Source organism: Diadema antillarum, unplaced genomic scaffold (assembly GCF_040938485.1).
Source record: "Diadema antillarum isolate AM-2024a unplaced genomic scaffold, OU_Dant_1.0 seq00000533_RagTag, whole genome shotgun sequence".
NCBI lineage: Eukaryota > Metazoa > Echinodermata > Echinoidea > Diadematoida > Diadematidae > Diadema > Diadema antillarum.
The window spans coordinates 596,783-619,697 of record NW_027271484.1 but is presented as its reverse complement, the minus strand read 5'-3'; the positions used below and the strand labels follow the sequence as shown (position 1 = coordinate 619,697).

General features: G+C 38.5%; 1 protein-coding gene across 1 annotated transcript in view; it reads left to right on the top strand.

The window, feature by feature from the left end:
- LOC139734604 (xanthine dehydrogenase/oxidase-like) overlaps positions 1–16,354 on the top strand; it is a 32,899-nt gene extending 16,545 nt beyond the window's left edge. The window contains exons 13-31 of the mRNA XM_071645387.1: positions 97–262; positions 1,238–1,327; positions 1,982–2,099; positions 2,753–2,804; positions 3,091–3,217; positions 3,754–3,873; positions 4,215–4,436; positions 4,873–5,006; positions 5,495–5,669; positions 6,325–6,516; positions 7,406–7,551; positions 9,276–9,357; positions 9,672–9,896; positions 11,892–11,966; positions 12,630–12,682; positions 14,040–14,220; positions 14,920–15,108; positions 15,449–15,616; positions 16,304–16,354. Coding sequence (XP_071501488.1) covers positions 97–262; positions 1,238–1,327; positions 1,982–2,099; positions 2,753–2,804; positions 3,091–3,217; positions 3,754–3,873; positions 4,215–4,436; positions 4,873–5,006; positions 5,495–5,669; positions 6,325–6,516; positions 7,406–7,551; positions 9,276–9,357; positions 9,672–9,896; positions 11,892–11,966; positions 12,630–12,682; positions 14,040–14,220; positions 14,920–15,108; positions 15,449–15,616; positions 16,304–16,354 — 2,566 coding nt within the window. The remainder of the gene's footprint in view (positions 1–96; positions 263–1,237; positions 1,328–1,981; positions 2,100–2,752; positions 2,805–3,090; positions 3,218–3,753; positions 3,874–4,214; positions 4,437–4,872; positions 5,007–5,494; positions 5,670–6,324; positions 6,517–7,405; positions 7,552–9,275; positions 9,358–9,671; positions 9,897–11,891; positions 11,967–12,629; positions 12,683–14,039; positions 14,221–14,919; positions 15,109–15,448; positions 15,617–16,303) is intronic.
- Positions 16,355–22,915: the final 6,561 nt, after the last annotated feature.

Here is a 22,915-nt window from a genome sequence, read left to right as displayed (position 1 = left end):
TTATTAAACATGAATCCTTTACAAGTATTTGTTCTTGAAACTTTGAAACTTTTAAACATATGTTCGGCGAAATGATATCCTCAACGTTACCCGTAGGTCATGGGACAACAGCATGCTAGACGCCGCGCTGTCTTCGTTAGAGGAAGATTTACCGCTCCCTGCCGGAGCGCCCGGTGGTATGGGGACGTACAGAAAGTCTCTCACCCTGAGCTTCTTCTTTAAGTTCTATCTCATGGTCCTGGACCAGCTTGGCACTGATCAGGTTAGTACAATGTGAAACACATGGTTAAGTTCCGGTACAAAGTTATGACGACCAGATAAAGTCTTGAAATAGACTAATGATAAGGAAAGGAGAGAGCAAGGTAGGGAAAGACAAGGAAGAGTAGAGCCCCCCCCCCCCAAAAAAAAAAAGAACAAAAAAGAATGCATCCACCAGAGCAGACTAACAGCGGCCTTACAATCCATGGCTCGCGTTTCATATCAGGTAATTATATACTCCGACACTGTGTGTGTGTTTGTGTGTGTGTGTGTGTGTGTGTGTGTGTGTGATAGAGAGATTAAGCACAAGACTTTTCATTAATTACAGCATGATATTGTGTGTGTGTGTGTGTGTGGGATTAAACACAAGACTCTTCGTTAATTACAGTATGACATCAACTAGTATTAAAAAATATATATCTTCTTGAATGACGGAAGCGTTGTCCTCTCCTACTAAAACCTATCCTTAAAAGTAAAGAAAAATTATTTCTGTGATTTCAGCTTTAGTGTTCCATTCAATCTCTTTTGAAGTTATGAAAATGCTGTTGGATATGAAGTCTTGTAATGCCAGTAAAACGCCCCGTTACACTCAAGACAAGTGAAACTTTCGTATCAGATATAGACGCAACATTCCGAATCCTCATTGAGCATTTCGACAGTAATCATCTCGATTTTTTCCCTTGATTAGCGGTCATTTTTCATTTACTTAATTACTTATTCGAGCAATTTTACTATTAGATACATCTTTCTTCTTGAAATCTAATAACGAATCTATTTCATCTACCTGCTAACCCTTAATTAATTCTAACTTTTGGAATCCAGTGTGCATACAATAGTCATTTAGTCGTTCCGATGCCGGGCATAAGCCTCTTCATGGTTTATCAGCTAGAATGTCATTAATTACCTTTGTATACAAAGGTATGCGCAAAATGTAAATAATATTGGTAACAGACCTGATTTGACGGAATTCTTTTATCAGCCTACCAGGAATACTTCTGTGTCATCCCGGGAAAGAAGCGCAGTTTCTCAGTACCAGTCCCCACTCGTCAACGCTGCCCAGGTTTTTCAGGTAGGAGCCTAACCATCCCTTGAACTGGATTTAATTCCATTTCTACAACTTTTGTTACGTTAAGTGAAATAATTCTTCATAATCCAATTTAAGAGAAAATCAGTAGATTACGGTACTCAAGCGAACAAAACAAAAACCTACAAAGTTCCCGTGACTTAATGCGCCAGAGAAAGGTTGCATGCGACATTGGCAATATTACATTGTGCACTGCATATATTAAAAAACATGGAAACCTACGACTTTTATTATGCTGCCTGGTGCTTTGTTAAATTTGTATTTCTTTTTTCTTAGCTCACTTGAGCCATCCATCGTCATCCATCGTGCATCGTGCGTCGTCCGTAAACCGTAAACTGGGTGATGATGGTGATGATCATGCTGTTGATGGTAATAATGGTGATATTAATGACAATTGTTATAAATGATGATAACAGTAATATAGTAGTAATCACCATCGCCATTATCATCACCTTCATCATCCTCCTCATCTTCATCATCATTGTAATAAAGTAAAGTAATGATAACTTATAACAGAATGGGTAAACTCATACTCCAGCTTGGACGTATTATAAATTCTAAGGGGAGCTGTGTCGGTAATGTGGCGTCATTTCTTTCTATCTATCTCATTTTTTTTTCTGAATTGGCCCTACAATGAAGAAACCTGCTCCCGGACAGCCGATTCATGACCCTGTCGGCCGACCAGTTGTACACAAGGCCGCCCTTCAGCACGCCACGGGAGAAGCGGTCTACGTAGGTGACATGCCGGATGTATGGGGTTAGCTGGAGATAATTCATATCTTTTTATTACCTGCGTGGCGCCTTTGTACATAATATGCTCTGTCAAAATTAGTCTGATAAGGAACATTATTGTGTACGTTCATTTAATCCTTTGGTGATCTCTGTCTTCAAAATCCCATTGTCTCATTACACGATAGTTTTATCTTCGGATGTAGTAACTAGAATCAGATGAAGATGCTTATTGCCGCCACTATACAGGAATCATGCTGTGATGTAAAATAAAATTATGCAAATAAGATCATTTCTGATAATGAAGAACATGACAAACATCATCTTCTTCTTTGTTCAAGTCCTAAAACTTACAACTTACAAACCCAAGAACATGGTTACCACTGCAAGTGCTGTCCCGTGTATGTGTCATTCTATATTCAAGTCTTGGGCGATAGTACTTCTAACAGAGCTTGCGTATCAAATATTCTGCTTGTTACCTACTTCGACACCCTGTGGAATAACCCAGGAAGGATTTTCCAGGTCATACACCACAATAATGTTTCCTTCTGTCAATGTCATCACTCTTCCTTCGTTTATACTCATTGGCGTGCCATGGCACAGAGCGCGTTTTTGGTCGAAGATGATTGTTGATATCACAATATTTTAACAGCTACCCATTGTCAATTTGTGCAACGACAGGCCAGCTCTACATGTCATTCGTGTACAGTCGGCGGGCACATGCGAAAATCACGTGAGTACCATGTTAACAATCAAGTGTGAGTCCTGTAATCAGTTGTGAGAGATAACAACAAAGAAACGATATGAACAAAATCAGTAAGACAAAACTTACATAGTGAAGAACGTTTGAGTGTGTTTATTATGGCATACACAGGTAGGCATAATACGGATTAATAGGTAATAATGAGATGTGGATCTAATTATACATTTTTTTTCTTAGCTTGATAGCATGATTTTTCGCAAAGGAATAAACGGAATACATTGTACTAAACCTATAAGATGACTGAATATTTCTCCAGCTCTCTGGATCCGTCAGAAGCTTTGTCCCTAGAGGGCGTTCACGAGTTCGTGTCGGCAAGCGATGTTCCCGCCAGTAACAAAGTCGGCGCTGTCTTCCCTGACGAAGAATTATTTGCGTCAGAAGAGGTAACTTTAAGATTTGACTGTTTCTATCATACTATGGAAGATTAACATCGCACCCAACAACTTGCTTGATATGTTGTGCTTCAAGTAAGCCGCCATATGCGTTTTCATTTTAAAACTGAAAACAAGTAACAATTTGGTGTATAGGATTATCGGGGGGGGGGGGGGGGGTGAAGGACTTGAGAATTTCTATTTCTATACACTCAGTTTAAGTGTGTATACTTTTACTACTGTGTGAGTTGCAGGTGCAGGATGCGTGCGATGAATACAGAGATTGCCATATGAGCGTCATTCTTTTTTTTTTTAATATGTAGAAATGGATATGTCATTTGACATTGTATTATGGTATGTAATTATGTTATAGGCCCCATTATGTTTGTTTTTTTCTCACAGGAGTACAGTCTGGTACTATTCATCGTCTACTTTTATGTATCTGTTGGGCACTGTAAATGTGTGGCATAAAATCTTCAGGGAGAACTAGGGCCTATTAAGTCTAATACATGACATTACATTGATTTGTTGTCGTCATTCTGGTATAGGTTTTCCATGTTGGACAGCCAATCGGAGCCATCTTAGCAGAATCGCAGGCCCTAGCACGACGAGCCGCTAACCTTGTGAAAGTTGAATACGAAGATCTGGACTCCATAATTACGATTGAGGTGTGGATTAATTGTTATTGTTTCCATGTAGTCTTCGGCTTTACCTTCTTTGTGTGTGTGTGTGTGTGTGTGTGTGTGTGTGTGTGCGTGCGTGTGTGTGTGTGTGTACTTGCATTCAATAGCCTCTTCGCATTTTTAGTTTGTTTGTTTGTTTGTTCGTTTAGTTGTTACTTTTTTAAACCATGCATCTAATTCCGTGCTACCCATTGTCAAAGAAGCTTACCTGTGCATGTGTAAAGTTGGGTTAAGATTTTAGTGGGCCTAAAGGAAAATTAAAGTTACTCAAGCATGTATCAGGATCCCTTTTCTCGAGAGTTTTGTAACCCGTGATTTTATTTCAGGAAGCAATAGAAAAGGAATCGTTCATGGGAGAACCGATTGTCTTCGAGCAAGGTGACCCTGTGGAGTCTCTTAAAACCTGTGATCACGTGATCGAAGGTGAGGTGAAGGTCGGAGGTGAAGAACATTTCTACCTCGAGACGCAGTGTGCCTTTGTCATTCTAAAAGGAGAAGACAAAGAAGTTGAAGTGTTTTGCTCAACTCAACATCCCACCAATGTTCAGGTGAGTGCATGGAATGCATTAAAACATACGTTCAACTTAATGAGCCATACACACAACAAAAACACACACACATCAAGATTGTCATCAGAATGTTCCCTTGGGGAAAAAGATCTGTAAAGGTTCGCCATTTTTGCTTTTGTTTTTGAAAAGAAATACATATTTTAAAACGAAAGCAACTCTGTGGTTATGCTTGTCAGTCGATGCTATGTCTTCAAACTTCCGATTTTTATATGCTTTGATAGAATCTATACTCTATCTATAACTATTCTATCCTATCTACTCTATCTATTTAGCCTATCGGAGTGGGGCGATTTATGTCAGTTGTTCTGTAAAGTATTTTCTTTCCACTGAATTAGGCTACATTAATCGTTGTACAGACATGCTAAACATGTATCCCTTCCTCCTTTCTTGTTATCTTGCGTTCATAATCCTCTAGAGCATGTTGTCCAGTGTACTGGGCATTCCGGCAAATCGGATCACGTGCCGAGTGAAGCGTTTGGGCGGCGGGTTCGGAGGGAAAGAAACCCGGTCATCTTCCTTCGCTGCAGCGTGTGCGGTCGCAGCTAAAAAGTATGATCATCTTTCCTAGACTATACTGCTGCTGCTGATGATGACGACGATGATGTTGATGCTGATGAAGATGATGGCGATGATATATAGTGATAGGCCTAATGATGATGACCCTGATAATGATGATGAGAAAGAGGAAGAGATGAAGGAGATGGGGTAAGAAAATAACAAGAAAATCAAAAATAACCGTTAAGTGATATGTTTAAACTAAGATCATTCCCTTATTTCGTGGGAACAATGAGAAGAATATAAGGACATTTGTGATATTTGTGACATTTTGATATCAATTGGGCATGCATAAAATTGAAGGTGTCGTTTGTTGTCTGTTTTCCACACTAAAGAACGTCTGCATCCTTGTCTTTACCTACCTTGTAGAAAGGATACCTAGTGCCAACAGCATTGTTGAACATACAAAGGGACGAATCAGGGATTTACTCACAGTGTTTATGACATTACATTAAGGAAATTATTCTGCATACCATCCATAGGGTGGGACGACCAGTGCGATTTATGCTGGACCGTGACGAAGATATGCAATCTACCGGAGGGCGTCACCCTTTTCTAGGGCGCTATAAGGTTGGATTCACCACAGAAGGCCGGCTGCAGGCCCTTGATGTCAAGCTGTTCTCAAACGGTGGCTACAGTTACGACGTGTCACCCTTCGTACGTATTATATACAGTAGAATATGATTATAATGACAACAGAATGAAAGGGACACCCGTGGACGTTGCTGGAATGCAAACCCCTTAAAAAAAGCTTTCAGGCCTCATCTCTTCGTCAAATTCCAATATCAACCTCAAACACATGAGGTATTAAATGTTTTATAAAAGTTTGATAGCACACGATGCTTCACGGGTTGTGACCCTGCTCTTTGCGATGAGAGACTTAAGGAAGTAAACTGCAGAAGTTTTGTGCCAAAGATAGTCCATGATGAGAGAGATTTACAAAGGTGGCTCATCGAAAGGAACTTGGTTCAATTTTGCAATTTTTTTCTTGTATTTTGTTTGTACTTTTCTTTCCTTTTTCTTCTGAACCGTATGTTTCTTCATTTCACGTTTCGTTCAGAAATCATAATCAAAGCTGGGCCAGCTTTCGTGTGTTCGTTTGATCGTCAGATGTATTCTTCGTATGTTGTAAGTTTTGTCAACATCTTGCTAGACAAGAATATACAAGTGATCGCCATGTTTCCTGGAGGCCATTAAGCGGTAACAAGAATGCGTTGAAGGTAAAAGGCAAAACCCCTCTGCATGGGATCTCTTAGCTGTTTCTTTTCTTTTTCTGCAGGACGAATAACAATTTTTACTCTTCATTTTAAAGGTGATGAAAGCAGCCATGAAATTCTTTGACAATTGTTACCGAATGCCCGTAGCACGCATTGAGGGGCGCGTGTGTCGAACCAATATCTCGTCCAACACGGCCTTTCGAGGTTTTGGGTCATCACAGGGGATGATAATCATGGAGTCGATCATGACCAAGGTGGCCATCGAATGTGGAATATCGCAGGAAAAGGTACGTTTCTGGATTCTGTGATGATAACAAAAGAATAACTGATAATTTATTTGGTCACTTTCTCATTCCAGGTTTTTCTCTTTTCTCAATTCCTGCTATTACGTTTTATCCATTTTACATTTAAAAATAGCAAGAAACATGGGAACATCGTCATTCTCTTTTGTCACACAAGGCTCAAATGAATTGTAATGATTCGAAATTATCTTAAAAAGAGTTTACATTAGATGTCCCTTCAGAGATTCCATATGTTCGCCGTACTCTGGTTTCAAATCGATTTCTATCAATATGTGCCAAATTTCATTACCATTATAGATATTATACAAGAAAAAGAATTTGCCGGAAAACAAATTTGAATAAGATAGGCTCATAGACCTCATTCATGCGTACCGACGACAGCTCTTCAAATATACTTTTTGATTTGAGATTGATATACGTACAGTGATATTGAAATATCATTTTGTCATTGTATATGCTTTATAGCAATAATTCATAATGCAGGTGTAATTTCACCTATTTTATGAATACATGTATACTACAATTTTGGCTTGGTGGCAAGTGTTGGACTGATAACATGATGGTTGCAAAGTGACGAACTACAAAAAAGTACATAGTTTATTTATTAAAGTCGTGTGAGGTTATGTGTCACTTGACGAGGTAAAGAAATTCTTAATTTGTATGGCAGAGACTGCAAAGTCTTTACGATTAATATCATTAATCGTACTATTTATAAACATTCTCTCACGTCTCTTCATCATGTGCACGCATTTCTTTGGGGAAAATGATTGCATACGGATCTGTCATATTCCCCTTCCCCTCATTGTTCTCCTTTGCACTGTCAGTGTAATTATCACTATACATAAACTTAAACGCATTCCAATGTGAACACCAGGTTCGCGAGTTAAATTTCTACAAAGATGGCGACGTCTCCTTTATGAATCAGAAGATCGAGAACTGCAATATCGAGCGATGCTGGGAAGAATGTCTTGAGAAGAGCAACTTTTACACCAGGAGGAAAAATGTCGACATTTTCAATAGGTGAGATTTATTTATGTACAACATGGATTGCGTTTTCCCAATCTGTTATTATCATAACTTGTGTTTACATAGATATCTTTGCAGCAGATTTCTGTACGGTAAATCATGTTCAACGCAACCTGCGTTGTCAAGAGGCCTACACATTCATTGTGAATACCTTGTCAATCCCTGGATGTTGTACTGTATCCCATGGGAACCAAACAGAGATGAGGATCAAGATTTGTTTTAATTTGGGTTTTTTCCTGAATCTTTTCCTTTTAGTTAGTGTCCCGTTAAAAACGCTCTTTTCAGACAAAGTTCTCTAACTGACCTGTATGCATTGAATGATATTATTGCATACTGACCGGGACAAGAACATGTAGAACGGAAACTTTTAGCTCACCTGAGCCAACAGCAGACACGACTCAGTAACCTTTACACTTTCAGCTTCTTCTTGAAAACATCATGACGGATATTCACCAAATTTGGTAGGTAGCATCCCTAATAATATGTCATAATCTAAATTTGTTCAAAATTGCAGCGTGCCCCCCCCCCCCCAATTAAGGAATCTTGCAAATTTTTCAACGCTTTTGTCGTATAAATACATTGTGTACCCACTTGCTTTATCGTATCTTTGTAATCTAAATTACAAATCCAAACTAGATATCCACGAAAATCGTTTATTACTACATTATAAAGTCAAATATACTTTTCCAGCTCCCTTTACAGAAAATTTGAAACCTGTAATCATTGATTGTAAGATATCATGTAACATTCGTAATCCCCTTCTCTGTAATCCCCAATAATATCTTACGACCTTTTGCTTCTTGCTCCATAATTATACATACCATATCCAATTTCTTTCATAAAAGTATCTTTTATAAAAGCATATAACTGCATAAAGATACGAATAATATGAATTGAGATGTGCCAAAGGATTTGACAAGGGTAACTTTACCTAGGATCTACTCCCACATATGTTTTAAGTGTTTCAAATTTAAGCTTGTAAAATTTCTAATACCCAAATCACAAGAAGCTTGCGTTTTCTTTTTTTATGGAAGAAATTTAAATCTATATTAAGGTATTTCTAAGCAGTCATACGGGGCTTATTTTGTTTCAGGAAGGTTTCTTTCTGACAGTCTGTCTGTGCCTTATTTCATTCTTATTTTTGTTTGTTTGTTCTTGACATATCCGGGAAGGGAAAGGGATTGGAACCCAATTCTTGCTTTTTAGCCTCTTAAAACACACACGCACACACACACACACACACACACACTTGGTTAGATTTGTCACTAAACTTGACAGGATAGAAAATTAATTTGTACAAACGTCCAAATGATATACTTTATAGGTAACTAAATTTTTTAGCAAGTGCAGTTCCAAGTTTGTTTATGGCAGATCCAGGGGTAGCCACATTGGGCCGGGACAGGAATTTAGTTTAGTTTCACATTTTGTACAAACTTGGCAGGTTTTATCGTCAGTGTGATACAATAATACAAATGAACATCATGTCCCCGGGAGGCTCTCAAAGTTCCCTCCACCTCCTTACTGCTTTCTTATGTAGGTAATAGTCTGCAAGAATACTTAGAAGATGAACTTGAGATACTCAGGTGAGCGTTGTACTCGTTTTCTGTAATCCAGAACATAAATCTATGTTTCTTTGAATTCATGAAAAGGTTGCTTCGTGTTACGTTTTCTTTCCGGCAGTCGTTCTTATGGTTCATTTTTCCTTTTCATTGCCAAAGGGAGAATCGATGGAAGAAACGGGGATTGGCCATCATTCCGGTGAAACACGGTATCGGGCGCTCACCTTTCAGCCGCAATCAGGTAAATTAATTCGTGCAATATCATGAAAATATGTGATAGATAAGTTTACACAACAGTTTCAAGAATGTAGCCAATTACTGTAAGTATGGTCAACGCGTATTCAGGGCACGTGGTGGCCCAATAATTCAGTGCAACATGCACGGTACTTTCTCCAGCAACATGATATACAGTCATGTACAATAACGTATTATGGAAAGTTTAGGATTAATTAAATCTGTGTCGAGATTTAACATACGCTGCCATAACAGAGAGAGGGAGAGAGAGAGAAAGGTTTTCGTATCAGACTTTCAATAGTGGTGAATTACCTCTGGCAGGGAGCAGCCCTGGTGCACATCTACACAGACGGGTCTGTCCTGGTGACCCACGGCGGGGTGGAGATGGGGCAGGGCCTGCATACCAAGGTGATACAGGTGGCTGCTAGGACTCTGGGTATCCCAGAGGACAAAATTCACCTGTCGGAGACCAGCTCGAGCAAGGTGCCGAACACCGTGTCCACCGCGGCCAGCCTCGGCTCGGATCTCAACGGCGGTGCGGTGCAGGTATACACTTTAAAAGGAAAATGAAGTTGAAAATACAAAATAATGGGCACTAATTCCCACTTGGCCCCCAGGGATACAATGCGGGGGGGGGGGGGGGGCTTGGAGGTAAAACCCTCAAATTAGGGGATCTCCGCAAATTATTTTCTTAAAATCAGAAATAATTGCTATGTTGTTGCTCTGAGTTTAAAGTAAATTTGTGACGTGTCGTTTCACGTTTGTTCACGGCAGATCCAGGCATTGGCCTTTTGGGGAGGGGGAAAATTTATTGTCAAATTTTCACATTTCACTCTCTTCTTCAAAAGCGGATGGATGGTCGCATTTTGACCATACTTGACAGGTTTTTGTGTTGTCAATGTGATAGAACATACTATTAATTTCTTACAAATTGGCATCGTTCCCTATAGTTGAGGATCCCCAGGGGTTGGAGGCCGGGGGCCTAAATAAAGCCCGAAATTAAAGAATCTTTTCAAATCTTCTTCTCTAGAACCACAAGTGATATCTTAAAGGAAACCATAACCCAAAGAGCAATGTGGATTGAATGACAGCAGCAACATTAGTAGAACACATCAGTGAAAGTTTGAGGAAAATCGTACAATCGATGCAAACGTTATTAATTTTTAAAGTGTTGGTGTTTAAATGACTGGATAAGGAGACAACTAGAGTTCATGAAGGCATGTGTGGAAAACAATATAAAGAGAATTCAACAAAAATTCATTTTTTTCTTGAAAATTACACATTCCATCAATTTGATACTGACATAAAATAATCTTATGTCAAGGGTAGTTATTATTCCCCCTGCTTTCTAAAAGCGGCTAGTCAAGTGCTCTTTCATTACGCTAGAAAAGTGAAAGCATGTTGAGTTTTCTCTTTTTATTTTCTTTACATTGTTGTATTGTCCACACATGATGTCATACCAGTAAACTCAAGTAGTCTCCTTGTCCAGTGGTCCCAACACCAAAACTTTTAAAATTCATAACTTTTGCATCGATTGTCCGATTTTCCTCAAACTTTTACTGATGTGCACGTGCTCCACTATAATGTTGCTGCTTTCACTAAATCCACATTTCTCTTTGGGTTTTGGTTTCCTTTAATTAGTTTATGGGTAAGTCGATTGGTTACTGCAGTTTCAAGATAGTTCATGGCATATGAAACCAAACTCGGCAGGCATTATAATGTGATAGACCTGAACAGACACCATGCCACACCCTTTTTTCCCGCCCCCCCCCCCGACCCCCAACATATCCCAGAACCCCAATATCATTATTAGAGAATCTAAAAAAAAAAACCCTCATACAATCAGAAATGCTCTGAGTATATCTTCATTAGTGAGAGTGGTGTTTCTGCTTCAAATTCTACTTAAATTGATGCTGATGGTATGTGTCGTATCATCAGAATACGACAAGAATGCGACAGTGTATATACCCATCACGAAAATTACGTTATCATGTCAGTTGCTGAAATTCTATCAGAGAAGACAGTTATCTTCCAGTAAATTAAATAGCTTTCGTTTCAGTCCCACAGTTGATGAATGAAGCATCCGAAAGCTGTTGTATGCATACGCAACGGTTTTGTCTGAATTTCACATTATTACGTGATCAGCCGTCTCACTTTTCAATTAATTGTCTAAATCTCTTTGTGCGAAATACACGTTACATAATCATATTTGCCCTCTCTGTCATTGGTATACATAATATATTCTAGTTGAGTTTGAAGTTATTGACCCAGATGTTTACTATAGGAAGGAGATACGGCAATAATCAGAACAAATTTGCCAATATGTCGTGTGTGAAGGAACAAATACCGATGACCTGTCGTCTGGGTCATCTGGTATGCTAGATGCATGCAACTTGTCAATTTCTAAGAGACGGAGATTATGTTTGTTTTTTAATTACTTTATGAGAACCTAGGGTATATACGCGCTCTAATTTCATTGATTCATCAGTAACAACTGTAGAAAATTCTTGTCATGTTCTCCCACCTTGAACATTATTCAAGAACGCTTGTCAGATCTTGCGGGAACGTTTGGAGCCCATCATGTACGCCAATCCGAAAGGAACATGGGAGGAATGGGTAAGGCTGAAGTGGATTATTTCCAACTTTTAGACAAGTGGGATCGATATATTTCGACATCTGGATAAAGCTTTCATGGTCTATACAGTCATCTGGTATCATCAAATGGAATTTCAGACCCCATATCACAGATATCTTCTTGTACTTTTCACAAGAAATGTGTCAAGAAGACATTGCTACGAAGTTAGCTCAGAAGATAGCGTAGAAGTTAGTGTGAACATTAAAGTCGCTGCTATTTACATCAGTGCTATATTTATGATTACTGATTTTGTATAAGAATCACAATATTGAGAAGAGAGTATCATATGTATATTGCAAAAAACAAGACAAAACAAAGCAAAACCCAGAGTAGTAACGAGGTCATTTAATTTCCACATTTGTGATTTCCACACTGTGTTAAGAGCAAGACATGATTTGACCCCTAAAACAACACATTCTTCATTCTATTTGTATTATACCTTTTAATGTTAATTTGATCTTATTACTGATCCGTGAAGTGAAGTGAAGGGCATCTCCACGTGCTGGATTCACGTGAATATTATGCAAAAATCATATTCGTTTTGTCAAATTAGGCTGCTCCTTTACCAGTTTTAGCTTTTACGTTTCACATTGTACTGTTTCATCTGAATTCTCGCCCACCATTATCTTCCACTTATCTTCTAGGCGGCAGAAGCTTTCGAGAACAGAATTAGTCTGTCAGCTACAGGCTATTACAAGTAAGTAACATTGTATGTATGTACGTGTGTATATCAAAATAACTAAACGAATAAATAAGGAAATAGATAATAATTCCTACACATACATTATGCAAGGATTATATCAAATTATAATAGTGGCCCGGTGGCCGAGATATAGATATCGGGCCACAAAAATGTTTGTGAGATTTTTTTTTTATTTCTTTTCTGTTTTAAGATTTGAATCTGACTTCACAGAAGCCTATCATCAGGCTATAGCATATACTGAGTATAATATAGTAGAAGAAGTATCGCTTAAACATACATATACTTCAGAAGGTATCATTATTATCCCTACTCTTGAGCTCAGCTAAAACTGCCGTCCCATTGTTATAATCATAACGCGGTAAAGTCTGTATCAGTATACATTGTATACGCGTGCTATATTTCTACCAACAAAACGTGGTGTTTGAAGCGCTTTATCGTACCTATACACAAAGTTTCAAATAATATAATGGTTTATTGTATTATTCCAATGTTCTGTTACATGTTTCACTTGGATATCTTTCCTCTGTTCTTTTTTTTCTGACAAATTCCATTATCGGGCCACCAAAAAGAAAAGTCAAGTAGATGTGGAGTCATGCAGCTGATATTTTATATATTATACACCTATATTTTTCCCTGTCGCTCCTATCGCTAACTATATCTTAGAACAGTCTGTGCCTTACCTATTTCAACAACAGATATTGCGTCGTACCACTGCTGTGGATCATCATCATCGTTTAGATACATTATACAGAAACAGAGAGATGTTAATTCATTATCAAAATCCGAAAGAACGAAAAAGGAATTATATCCACTCTTCCTTGCTTTACTTCAAGCTGACACAATAATTTGTGTTGATGGCAGAAATGTTTCAGGTATCTTTGCGGAGGAAAGATTTTTGCGGAAATAAATTCTATCTTCAGGAGAATAAAATTGGAATCTTACTCACTTTAAATTTCCTCAAACGGTTTAATGATACATCTTCAAGCCTGAAGTATAAGATCCATGGCCTCGAGGAAACACTTTCACGCGACGATTTCATAACCACATACACACACACACACACACACACAAACACACAGTCAAAATTGGTTGTAAATTGTATTTTCAAACAAGATAAGGACAAAATGTAGAGAGTAAGCCTATGTATATTTCAGTTTTATTTTGACGAATAAAATGACCGTGCTAATTCTAGTTTCCACCCACCGCACCTTTGTTTGCAACAGAGATCACACTTGAGGGGTTGTTAGTTTGTGCAGTGATATTTATGGTGTTAGTGTTAGTTGTAGAATGATATGTCTTACAATAAAGATAGAAAAGCTTTTCAGTTTCTTTCTATTATTGTTTTCCTCAGGACACCAGGATTAGACTTCGACGAGAAGACCATGACGGGAAAGTTGTGGCACTACTTTTCTTACGGGGCCGCTGCTTCCGAGGTGGAGATCGACTGCCTAACTGGAGATCATCGAACGTTGAGAACTGACATCGTGTTTGACGTCGGACAGAGCATCAACCCGGCTGTCGATATCGGTCAGGTAAAAATATTTAATTTCAGAAGGAACTCACACACAGTCACACACACAAACACACATAGGTAAACACACACACACACACACACACACACACACACACAAACAGAGGAAAAAAGTAAAATAATCACGTTCATGACGACTTCCTGAACATGCATGTTCAGGACGTCGTCATGAACGTGACTGGGAAGATAGCTGTATTTCGCTGTACATGTCAGTATACTGTTCTTATTATCGGGTACATAATTTAGACATAAAATGGACTGCGGAACGCTTCGGCTGTAATGAAAAAAAGGAGGGTACCATTGACCCTTATCCTTTCCATCGGTCATGAGCGCCCCCACCCCCTTACACACAGACAGACAGACAGACACACACACACACACACACTGAAATACTTTCGGGCTCTGCGTAAAATCATATCAAAACAGTAAACGCATAAAACGACACTAATGTCAAGACAGAGTAGATATGGGGAAAACATTCATAGATCTTAAGTGAATTATCATTAATCGTTTATGCATAGTGATGTTTATGTTGATTTTGCCTTTGGTGAATTGAGGGCACATTTGTAATTAGACATAATACTAAGCACGACTCCCGGTATGGCTGAGGATGAAGAATCCGGGGACTTGTCGAAGATGGTTGCTGTGGTTTTAATAATGATGATTTCTGTGTTCCTGATTTTCTCCACATCTTATGAAGATTGAAGGAGCCTTCATACAAGGTTACGGTCTCTACGTCCTAGAAGATCTTCGATGGACTCCAGAAGGGAAGCTGTTGACTGCTGGACCTGGCTATTACAAGATCCCTAGTTTCGGCAATATTCCAGCAGAATTCAACGTGACTCTCATCAAGGGCGTGACCAACCCAACAAACATATGCTCCTCCAAAGTAAATCATCTCGTCAAATAATGATGTGGAATTCGTGACGATTTTTGTTTTTGCATTACCTTGCATTTCAGATTGTCTTATGTGGTTTTCTTAATAATTCAGGTACCGTGTGAGTGCTGCAAGTATTGTGGTCTAACTATGTGTGACTGGTGTAGGCCTACTAAGTACTTTAGAAAAACACGATCATGACACGCTTCCATGACATGCAACATGTACTGATGTAGCCAGCGCTGTCCTCATTTTAAGATTTACAGGCAATCAAATATTTTGATGATATTAATGTGCGTAGCATGTTTTTAATACGTTCATTTTGTATCTATTCAATAACTTTATCACACAGGCTGTCGGCGAACCTCCTCTCTTCCTCGGCTCCTCGGTGTATTTTGCCATCAAGGACGCAATCATGGCGGCTAGGACTGAAGAGGGTTTGTTCGGTGATTTTCGTCTTGACACTCCAGCCGTGGCGGAGCGAATCAGACTGGCGTGCAGGGACCAGTTTACCAAGAGGGTGGGGCGAAAAATGAAATGCTACTCAATGTTCCAATTATCTGTGATACAAAGAGTAGAATGACGAACGAACTGAATTATTAATGTTTCAATGAGATCGGCAATACTGGTTACATTGAGGTGATGCTTTATCATCAAATCACAACTCTCCTACTGGTTTGTACGTAAGACTTTTCAGTGACCTATGTGTAGCAACTATAACCCCCTCACCCTGAAGTCATCATCGTTACCAGATTCCACAATCCTTCGAAGCAATAAATACAAACTTGGTCTTTTGAACGTTCATTCCAATAAATTTGTTCAAGCTTTTAATGTGGCAATGCACATAAAGCTCGTAGTTCATTGTATGATAATTTTTATACATTAAAGTGCGTTTGAAGCGTTAATTCAGTAATTCCATATGTCCCTGCGAAATGACTGTGATATTCGTTAGAAACTGTGTGAGAGTTGCTAATTTTTGATTACTTCTGATCTCCTATTTGATTTTTCTGAAGTCCGGATATTGAATGGTTTATAATTAACTGTAAAGCACAGGACATTAGATGTTAATTTCTTGATATTTATTTCAAATCATATAGTATGCCAAGAAAACATCGACGTTTTAGTTATTACGATGAACACATTTTATGAAATGCACGAACCATGACTGACCTTACGATATGTTATTTTTCCCTTTATTTTCATCCAGTTTAAAGAGCCAGAGACTGGGACATTTAAACCGTTCTTTGTCAGACCGTAGGAAATCAACTTCCCGACACACATGGATAACCACAACGTGAATGTGAACACAAAGGAAACAGCAAACCTCAACCGTTCAACTTTGCGACGTGTATCGATGTAAAATGCCAAGAATATGCTACACTCAAAGAAAATAAATTATGGTTATGAATAATAGAATATACATAAGGCGTGCCTGTTTTTACAGATATCGTTTGCCGTTCAATATTTAATTTCCACATTTTATTCAGTTTTGATTTACTCGATATATAATCAATATTGCCTACCCTGCGAGTATACATGCAAAATATCGCTTGTGCATTGCAAGTAGGACCTACATTGTACCTGTTTTTTCCGCTTATTTCCAAGAAATGATTCAATTCTGCAGAATAACTTAGTAGGTTTTGAATCATTATATTTGTGTATTACATCGTACGACTATATTTCAAAATAATAGAAAGTGCCTATATAACTACAATTAAGTTCTTTATTACCGAGCAAAGATATCTTAGTAAGATAAGAATGTATTTCATGATGCAGATACGATGAATTATGTGAAGTGACATCTGTATGCCTCTTATAGCTATATGGACTGTGTCTTTCTTAATATTGTGCAAGGCAGCTCGGTATTCATACATGTTGTCTGCTGTTCGTAACACACTCTTTCACTCGGTGTTTTAATCTATGTGTAATGTGATGAATTAACGTTCGGTACAAAAGAGTTAGGATTTATAGATCTGAAGACCAGTAATTCTTGATCAAGATTTTAGACGAGGGAGTCGTCATTCCTTTCTACAGACAGTATATATAGTAAATATAGTCCATGTCATCATTACGTTTGCATTATATTCCAGACTGTAGTTGTTGCTTTTGCTGCATTCAGTAAAACACGGGAACCCTTTTTGTTTCCTTCAAACTTTCGGCAGGAGTGATGCCATACAAGGAGCAGCCTATAAGACAGCATAAAATAGTTGGACACGCCATAGCGCAATATATTCGCTTGTCGTGGTAGTCGAGTAATCCCACACTTCAAAAAGAGCATTCTTTTAATTGGCGTGCAAATGAATTTGTATATTATAAATCATCTGCTGTTATCTGCTGTGGTAAATGTATTGTGGCATTACCGAGTTTGCAGGGAATATTCAGATATACATGTGGATTTTTTTTAGTGGTAAAACGTTGACAGTATTACCAATTCTGCGCACGAATTCCATAGATTTTATCAACTTCATTGTATCTGCTTCACACCGTACCACCCTTCTTCAGGGAGAATTTGCTGTGTCTTATGGCATTGCAGTCAGCGGGTTCGCTTATTTTTATGTATTTTTTGTTTATGGAAATAAATGGAATTTAATTTGATTGCGCTATTATGATCTCCTATACCATCGTGAGAATGGTGTCGTTAGACGTTAACGTTCTTCCATGACGTACCGTATACATCTCGACAATATTATATACCTTTCTACCTATGAAAGGTAAGAAAATAACCTAATCATAAGTTCTTTATGGTTCACTGTTATGATGATGATAGTTAGCCAATCTCGTGATATGTGTCCTTTCTATTATGCATAATCATCAATGTCATTTGTCAATGTTGGTATTGTATGAAACCTACAATGCATTATTATATGTACATAATATAAGTGAAATTAAAATACACGGTATATGGCTTTTATGACCATATAATTATTTTGCATAGAATATGTACATGTTATAGATACGTGAAATTATGACTTACATCTCCTTCCAATGAATTCACCGTATTTGTTTTGTTAGTCTAAAAACAAAAATCTGTAATTTCGGAGAGACAATGTAGTTGTACCATTTCTGTCCTTCCATAAAGTAAGCACGAATGACTTGTTCTGCTCTTATGATCTCTTACTCTACAACAAATTTCAATTTCTGCTAATACCATTATGGTAAAAGTATGCATGGCAAGATGTATTTACTCGTGATCTAAGCTCAAAATATGATAATTATTATACAGCATACCAGTAAATATTTGTATCTGTATACAACTGATAATGTGGTTATCAATAAAATTGCTTGATTGTTTATTCTAATGTAGAAATCATTTACGAATTTATAAAGGGACAATTGAGCGGACTGAAGGGGAAGTTTCCACACGAGGGAACGTTTACATTATTCATTTAGAATTGAAATTCAACGATCCAAGTGCTTGCAATAATGTATACCTTAAGCGGAATATTTGGAAATTTGCAACAACAAAAAAAAAGAACTAAAATGCATGCAGGTATATGATTATGATTATATTGGGAAAAAAATGCACACTTTGCAATAGAAACGGAAGAAAATTGAAACAATGGAAAAGATTGATCTATTATGAGGCAAAGCTTGTATATCGTAGATCACTCGAGAAAAAAATAACATAAAAATAATATTCAATTAACATGATATCCCAATTTGATATAAAGAAGTAATTGATATAATTATATGGTTGGATACTAAATATATATATATATATATATATATATATATATATATAGTTTTAAATGAACATAATGATGCTATAAAGGTATAAAGCATTCATAAAACCTGGTATAAGGTACAAGAAAATATCAACATAGAATGATATGTATTGTGGCATACGGACACTATACTCATTAAGCCGTGTGTATATGACATTGTATACAACGAAAATGATGGTGACAAAACAACACTACATGTAGTACATAGAGGTTGGAACGTAGAACAAAAAAGAAAAGAAAAAGAAAGAAGAAATGCTTGCATTGAGAGAAGACGCAATATTGTAACAGGAACAAGAACAAACTAACAGCACAACCAGGTGAATAGAGGAGCAGGAGGAGGAGGCTTGTTTGTTTGTTCATTTCCATCTGAGAAGATGGCTGGATAGCCCATATTTAGCTACGTTAAGCTGGTTTTCCATGGGGTCCAGTTGGATGTGAGGTGGGACCACACTTCACCGGGTTAAAAACCCTGCTCTTTGCGATGAATAAATGAAGTGGGATCTTTCACGTGCATTAGTTGTTACTCTCTCATACATGGAACCTCCATTTAATGTCCTATCCGAGGGACAGAGTGTTTTGCCTCTTGCTAGAGGGGACGGTATTCTTACACACAACATTGCTCAGTCCAGACTCGGGTTCGAACCCAGGCCGCGTGATCGTGAGGCAGACGCACTATACCGACTGAGCCAACTCACAGGAGGAGGAGCAGAGATAAAGGAAAACAGGTCTGTGAAAGCGCCATTCCATCACCAAGACAGGTGAAAGTACAAATGTTTCATCACATAAACAATCCGATTATCTTGTAGACACCATTTTTTTCCAGTTTATATCTAAATGTAATAAACGTAATAAAATCTTTAAAGCTGTTATATGGCTTATTCAAAAATTTAGTTCCATTATGAATAATTTATCATAGCATACATTATACAGGCAAAATGTTCACTACTGAACCAACATATTTTTCTTTTTTTCAGAGCCTAGTAGACATTGCATAATGAACACACAGTCAACTACAGTATGACATTGGCACGCATAAGTTTGGTGCACTTAAAGGACAAGTTCACCTTCATATACATGTGGAATGAGTGAATGCAGCAATATCATTAGAACACATCGGTGAAAGTTTTGGAGAAATCGGACAATCTATTCACAAGTTATGAATTTATAAAGTGTCTGCGCAGTCACTGCTGGATGAGAAGACTACTACAGTGCATGATGTCACATGTGTACAACGATATAAGGAAAATATAAAGAGAATTTCACAAATTTTGATTTTTTTTTTGTGTGTGAAAAAAGTGCACATTGTCGCTGACGTATGTTGAGGGTAATAGGCATATTATTCCCACTGCCTTCTGATAGAGGTAGATCAAGCGTTCTTTTATTATGCGAGAAAAGTGAAAATGTAGAATTTTCTTTATGTTTTCTTTATATCCTTGTACACATACGTCACTAGCGGTAGTATAGTCTTCTCATCCAGCAGTGACTGAGCAGAAACTTCAAAAATTCATAACTTTTGAATGGGTTTTGTCCAATTTTCTCAAACCCTGACTGATGTGTTCTACTAATATTGCTGCATTCACTCAATCCACATGTCTGTTTTCACAGGGTGCTCAATGCCCCCAATAGGCCTATATACACCCCCCCCCCCCACAACAACAACAACAAAGTCAGAGGTGCTCCTGCACTCCCAGTATACCCCGGTCCCATCGATTCAAGGGACCTGAAATACACAGTATAGGCCTAAATCTTATAATTAAGTTGGTTGCTATCTGGCTAACAGTGTGCACCATCAGCATATTTGTGGTGGTTAGTTGGCCCATTTGATTGCAGTGTTTATTACATCATTATTATTACTGCTATTGGGATGTGTTTACAATCAAGATCCTAAATTCAGCCGTCCTATCATCATAACATAGTTTTTGGTGTGTGTATATCAAGTGCAGAATGGCAATCTGTCAATGTGATTCTTTACCGCCACCACTGTGGATCTCTCAGGAAATCAACTTTCAAATTGGAGACAATTTCGCCAGTCTCCAATTGGGACATAAGAGTAATTGTACCCGCGCTCAGAAATAACTGGTGAAGTTTGTACTGTTGCAGCTTTCATTGCAGTGACTGGCCCTGATACCCTTAATGTTTACAATGCATGATTTGCCATAATAGGGCCTATACCATGGAGAGCAGGGCCGGCGGAGCGTTTTCAAAAGTGTGTGTGTGTGGGGGGGGGGGCACTTCCGGGTTTCATGAGCTAACAAGCAAAAAAAAAAAGAAAAAAAGAAAAAAGAAAAGGTCCTCAGCTCATCTCTCCCCTTCCACTTCCGGGTTTCTTCACCTGACAAGCAAAAAAAAAACCCCCAAAAAACAAAAAAACGAAACAAAACAAAACAAAACAGCTCATCTTTCTCCTTCCACTTCCGGTTGTCTTCAGCTGACAAAAAAAAAGAGTCTTCAGTGGAAAAACATAACCTTACCGCGCTCACACTTCAAGATCTCTATCTATTTCTTTTTAGTGTCATATACACCTACGTACTTCCGTTAAAAAAGTGGGGGGCCCAAAGTGATGACACCTTATGTATTCCTTTGTATGGTGCACAAAAAGTTTGTGGGGGCGAGCCCCCCCCCCCCCCCCCCCCCCCCCCGGTTCCGCCGGCCATGGAGAGGACCAGGGTCCCACTTCATAAAAGATGTTAGGATAACAACTCGTCACTATTAGAATAACAACTTCTTGTAGCAATAACCAATCAGGAAGTTGGATTCACATCGTTACCATGACAACTGCCACTCCAGCAAGAGTTGCTATATCATAGCAACTAGGGTATGAAATGGGATCGAGGTCCTTAATAAGCTTGAAGCGTCTAATATCAAAGTAAAACCAACTTGTCATCTTATTTTGAAAGATATTAATTAAATCAATTCAGATAATATCTTATAAAGCAGGATTCGACATTAGCGGTGGACCGGGCCATTGCAAATTTATTGTCGAGCCACGCAGTAGGTTTATAGTTATTTCCAAAAGGGTTATTAATATTCTTTAGTGCCCCGATCGGCCAACTAAGATTCAAAATGGATTGTTATACTTCCTTTTATTTCGGGCCATTACAATAAATTCTTTGATCAGGCCATCAAAATGTCAGATCTAAAGATCCGTACACTGGTGAAAAATAAAAAGTTACCATCGAGTTGAAAACTCAAGCAAGGAACATAATTGTGATTGGTTAAGATGCTCACCAGTGTGGCCATAAGCTGCAGCGTTAAAAAATATGGGATTGTACTGAAACTAGTAACAGGCGGCCGAAAATTATGCTTGCGATGAAATGATGCTATATTATCATCAAAGAAGGAAAAGAAAGAAAGAAAGAAAAAAAGCAATTATCTCACCAAATCGGCTAACAAACAAACACAATTCTGGATCAACATTAATGCTGTCGACCAATTGGCTGACAAACAAACAAGCGGCAAAATGATGGATTGTGCTTAGAAAATCCCAAAAATTTGCGTAACATAAAGCTACATGCTGAAGCGTCAAAAATTATGCCAAAAAACATGATTAGGCCGAACTCTGTGCATGGCAACGGTTACAGTTTTATGTTGGTAATGTGGGTCGTCGGCATTACAAAGCAAAGAGATTTTGTTTCTTTTTAATGTCCCCCTGGACTGAAGAGAGAAATGTTTACGCACTTACGGGTGAGTGTCGCTAGCTCGATGCTGGTTGGCTATTGTAGTCCATTGTATCAGTAGGGTGCTAGTCCAGTCTGGCCCTTTGTGTATAGCCTGGGGACCGGTGTCCTCAATCCCGACATAAAACACAGAGCTCCCGATTATGATCCCTCTACAAACCTGACATAAGAGGGAGACATACCAAACTCCTCCGAAACGCGGCACCCCCAGACTGGATACACGGATGCCACTGATCGGTGAGAGATGCGTGTGCTGTCTTATCTACCTCTATTCTGTGCGGTACAGTACCCTTCGTACGTACGGCGTATCACATGCTGCATGCATCAGACATTCGACACCAAACGACCGCTTTACAGGCCGGCCAAGCTAGCAGACTGAGCTGAGGTTGTAGGATGGCGACCTTTAAAAAGCAGCCG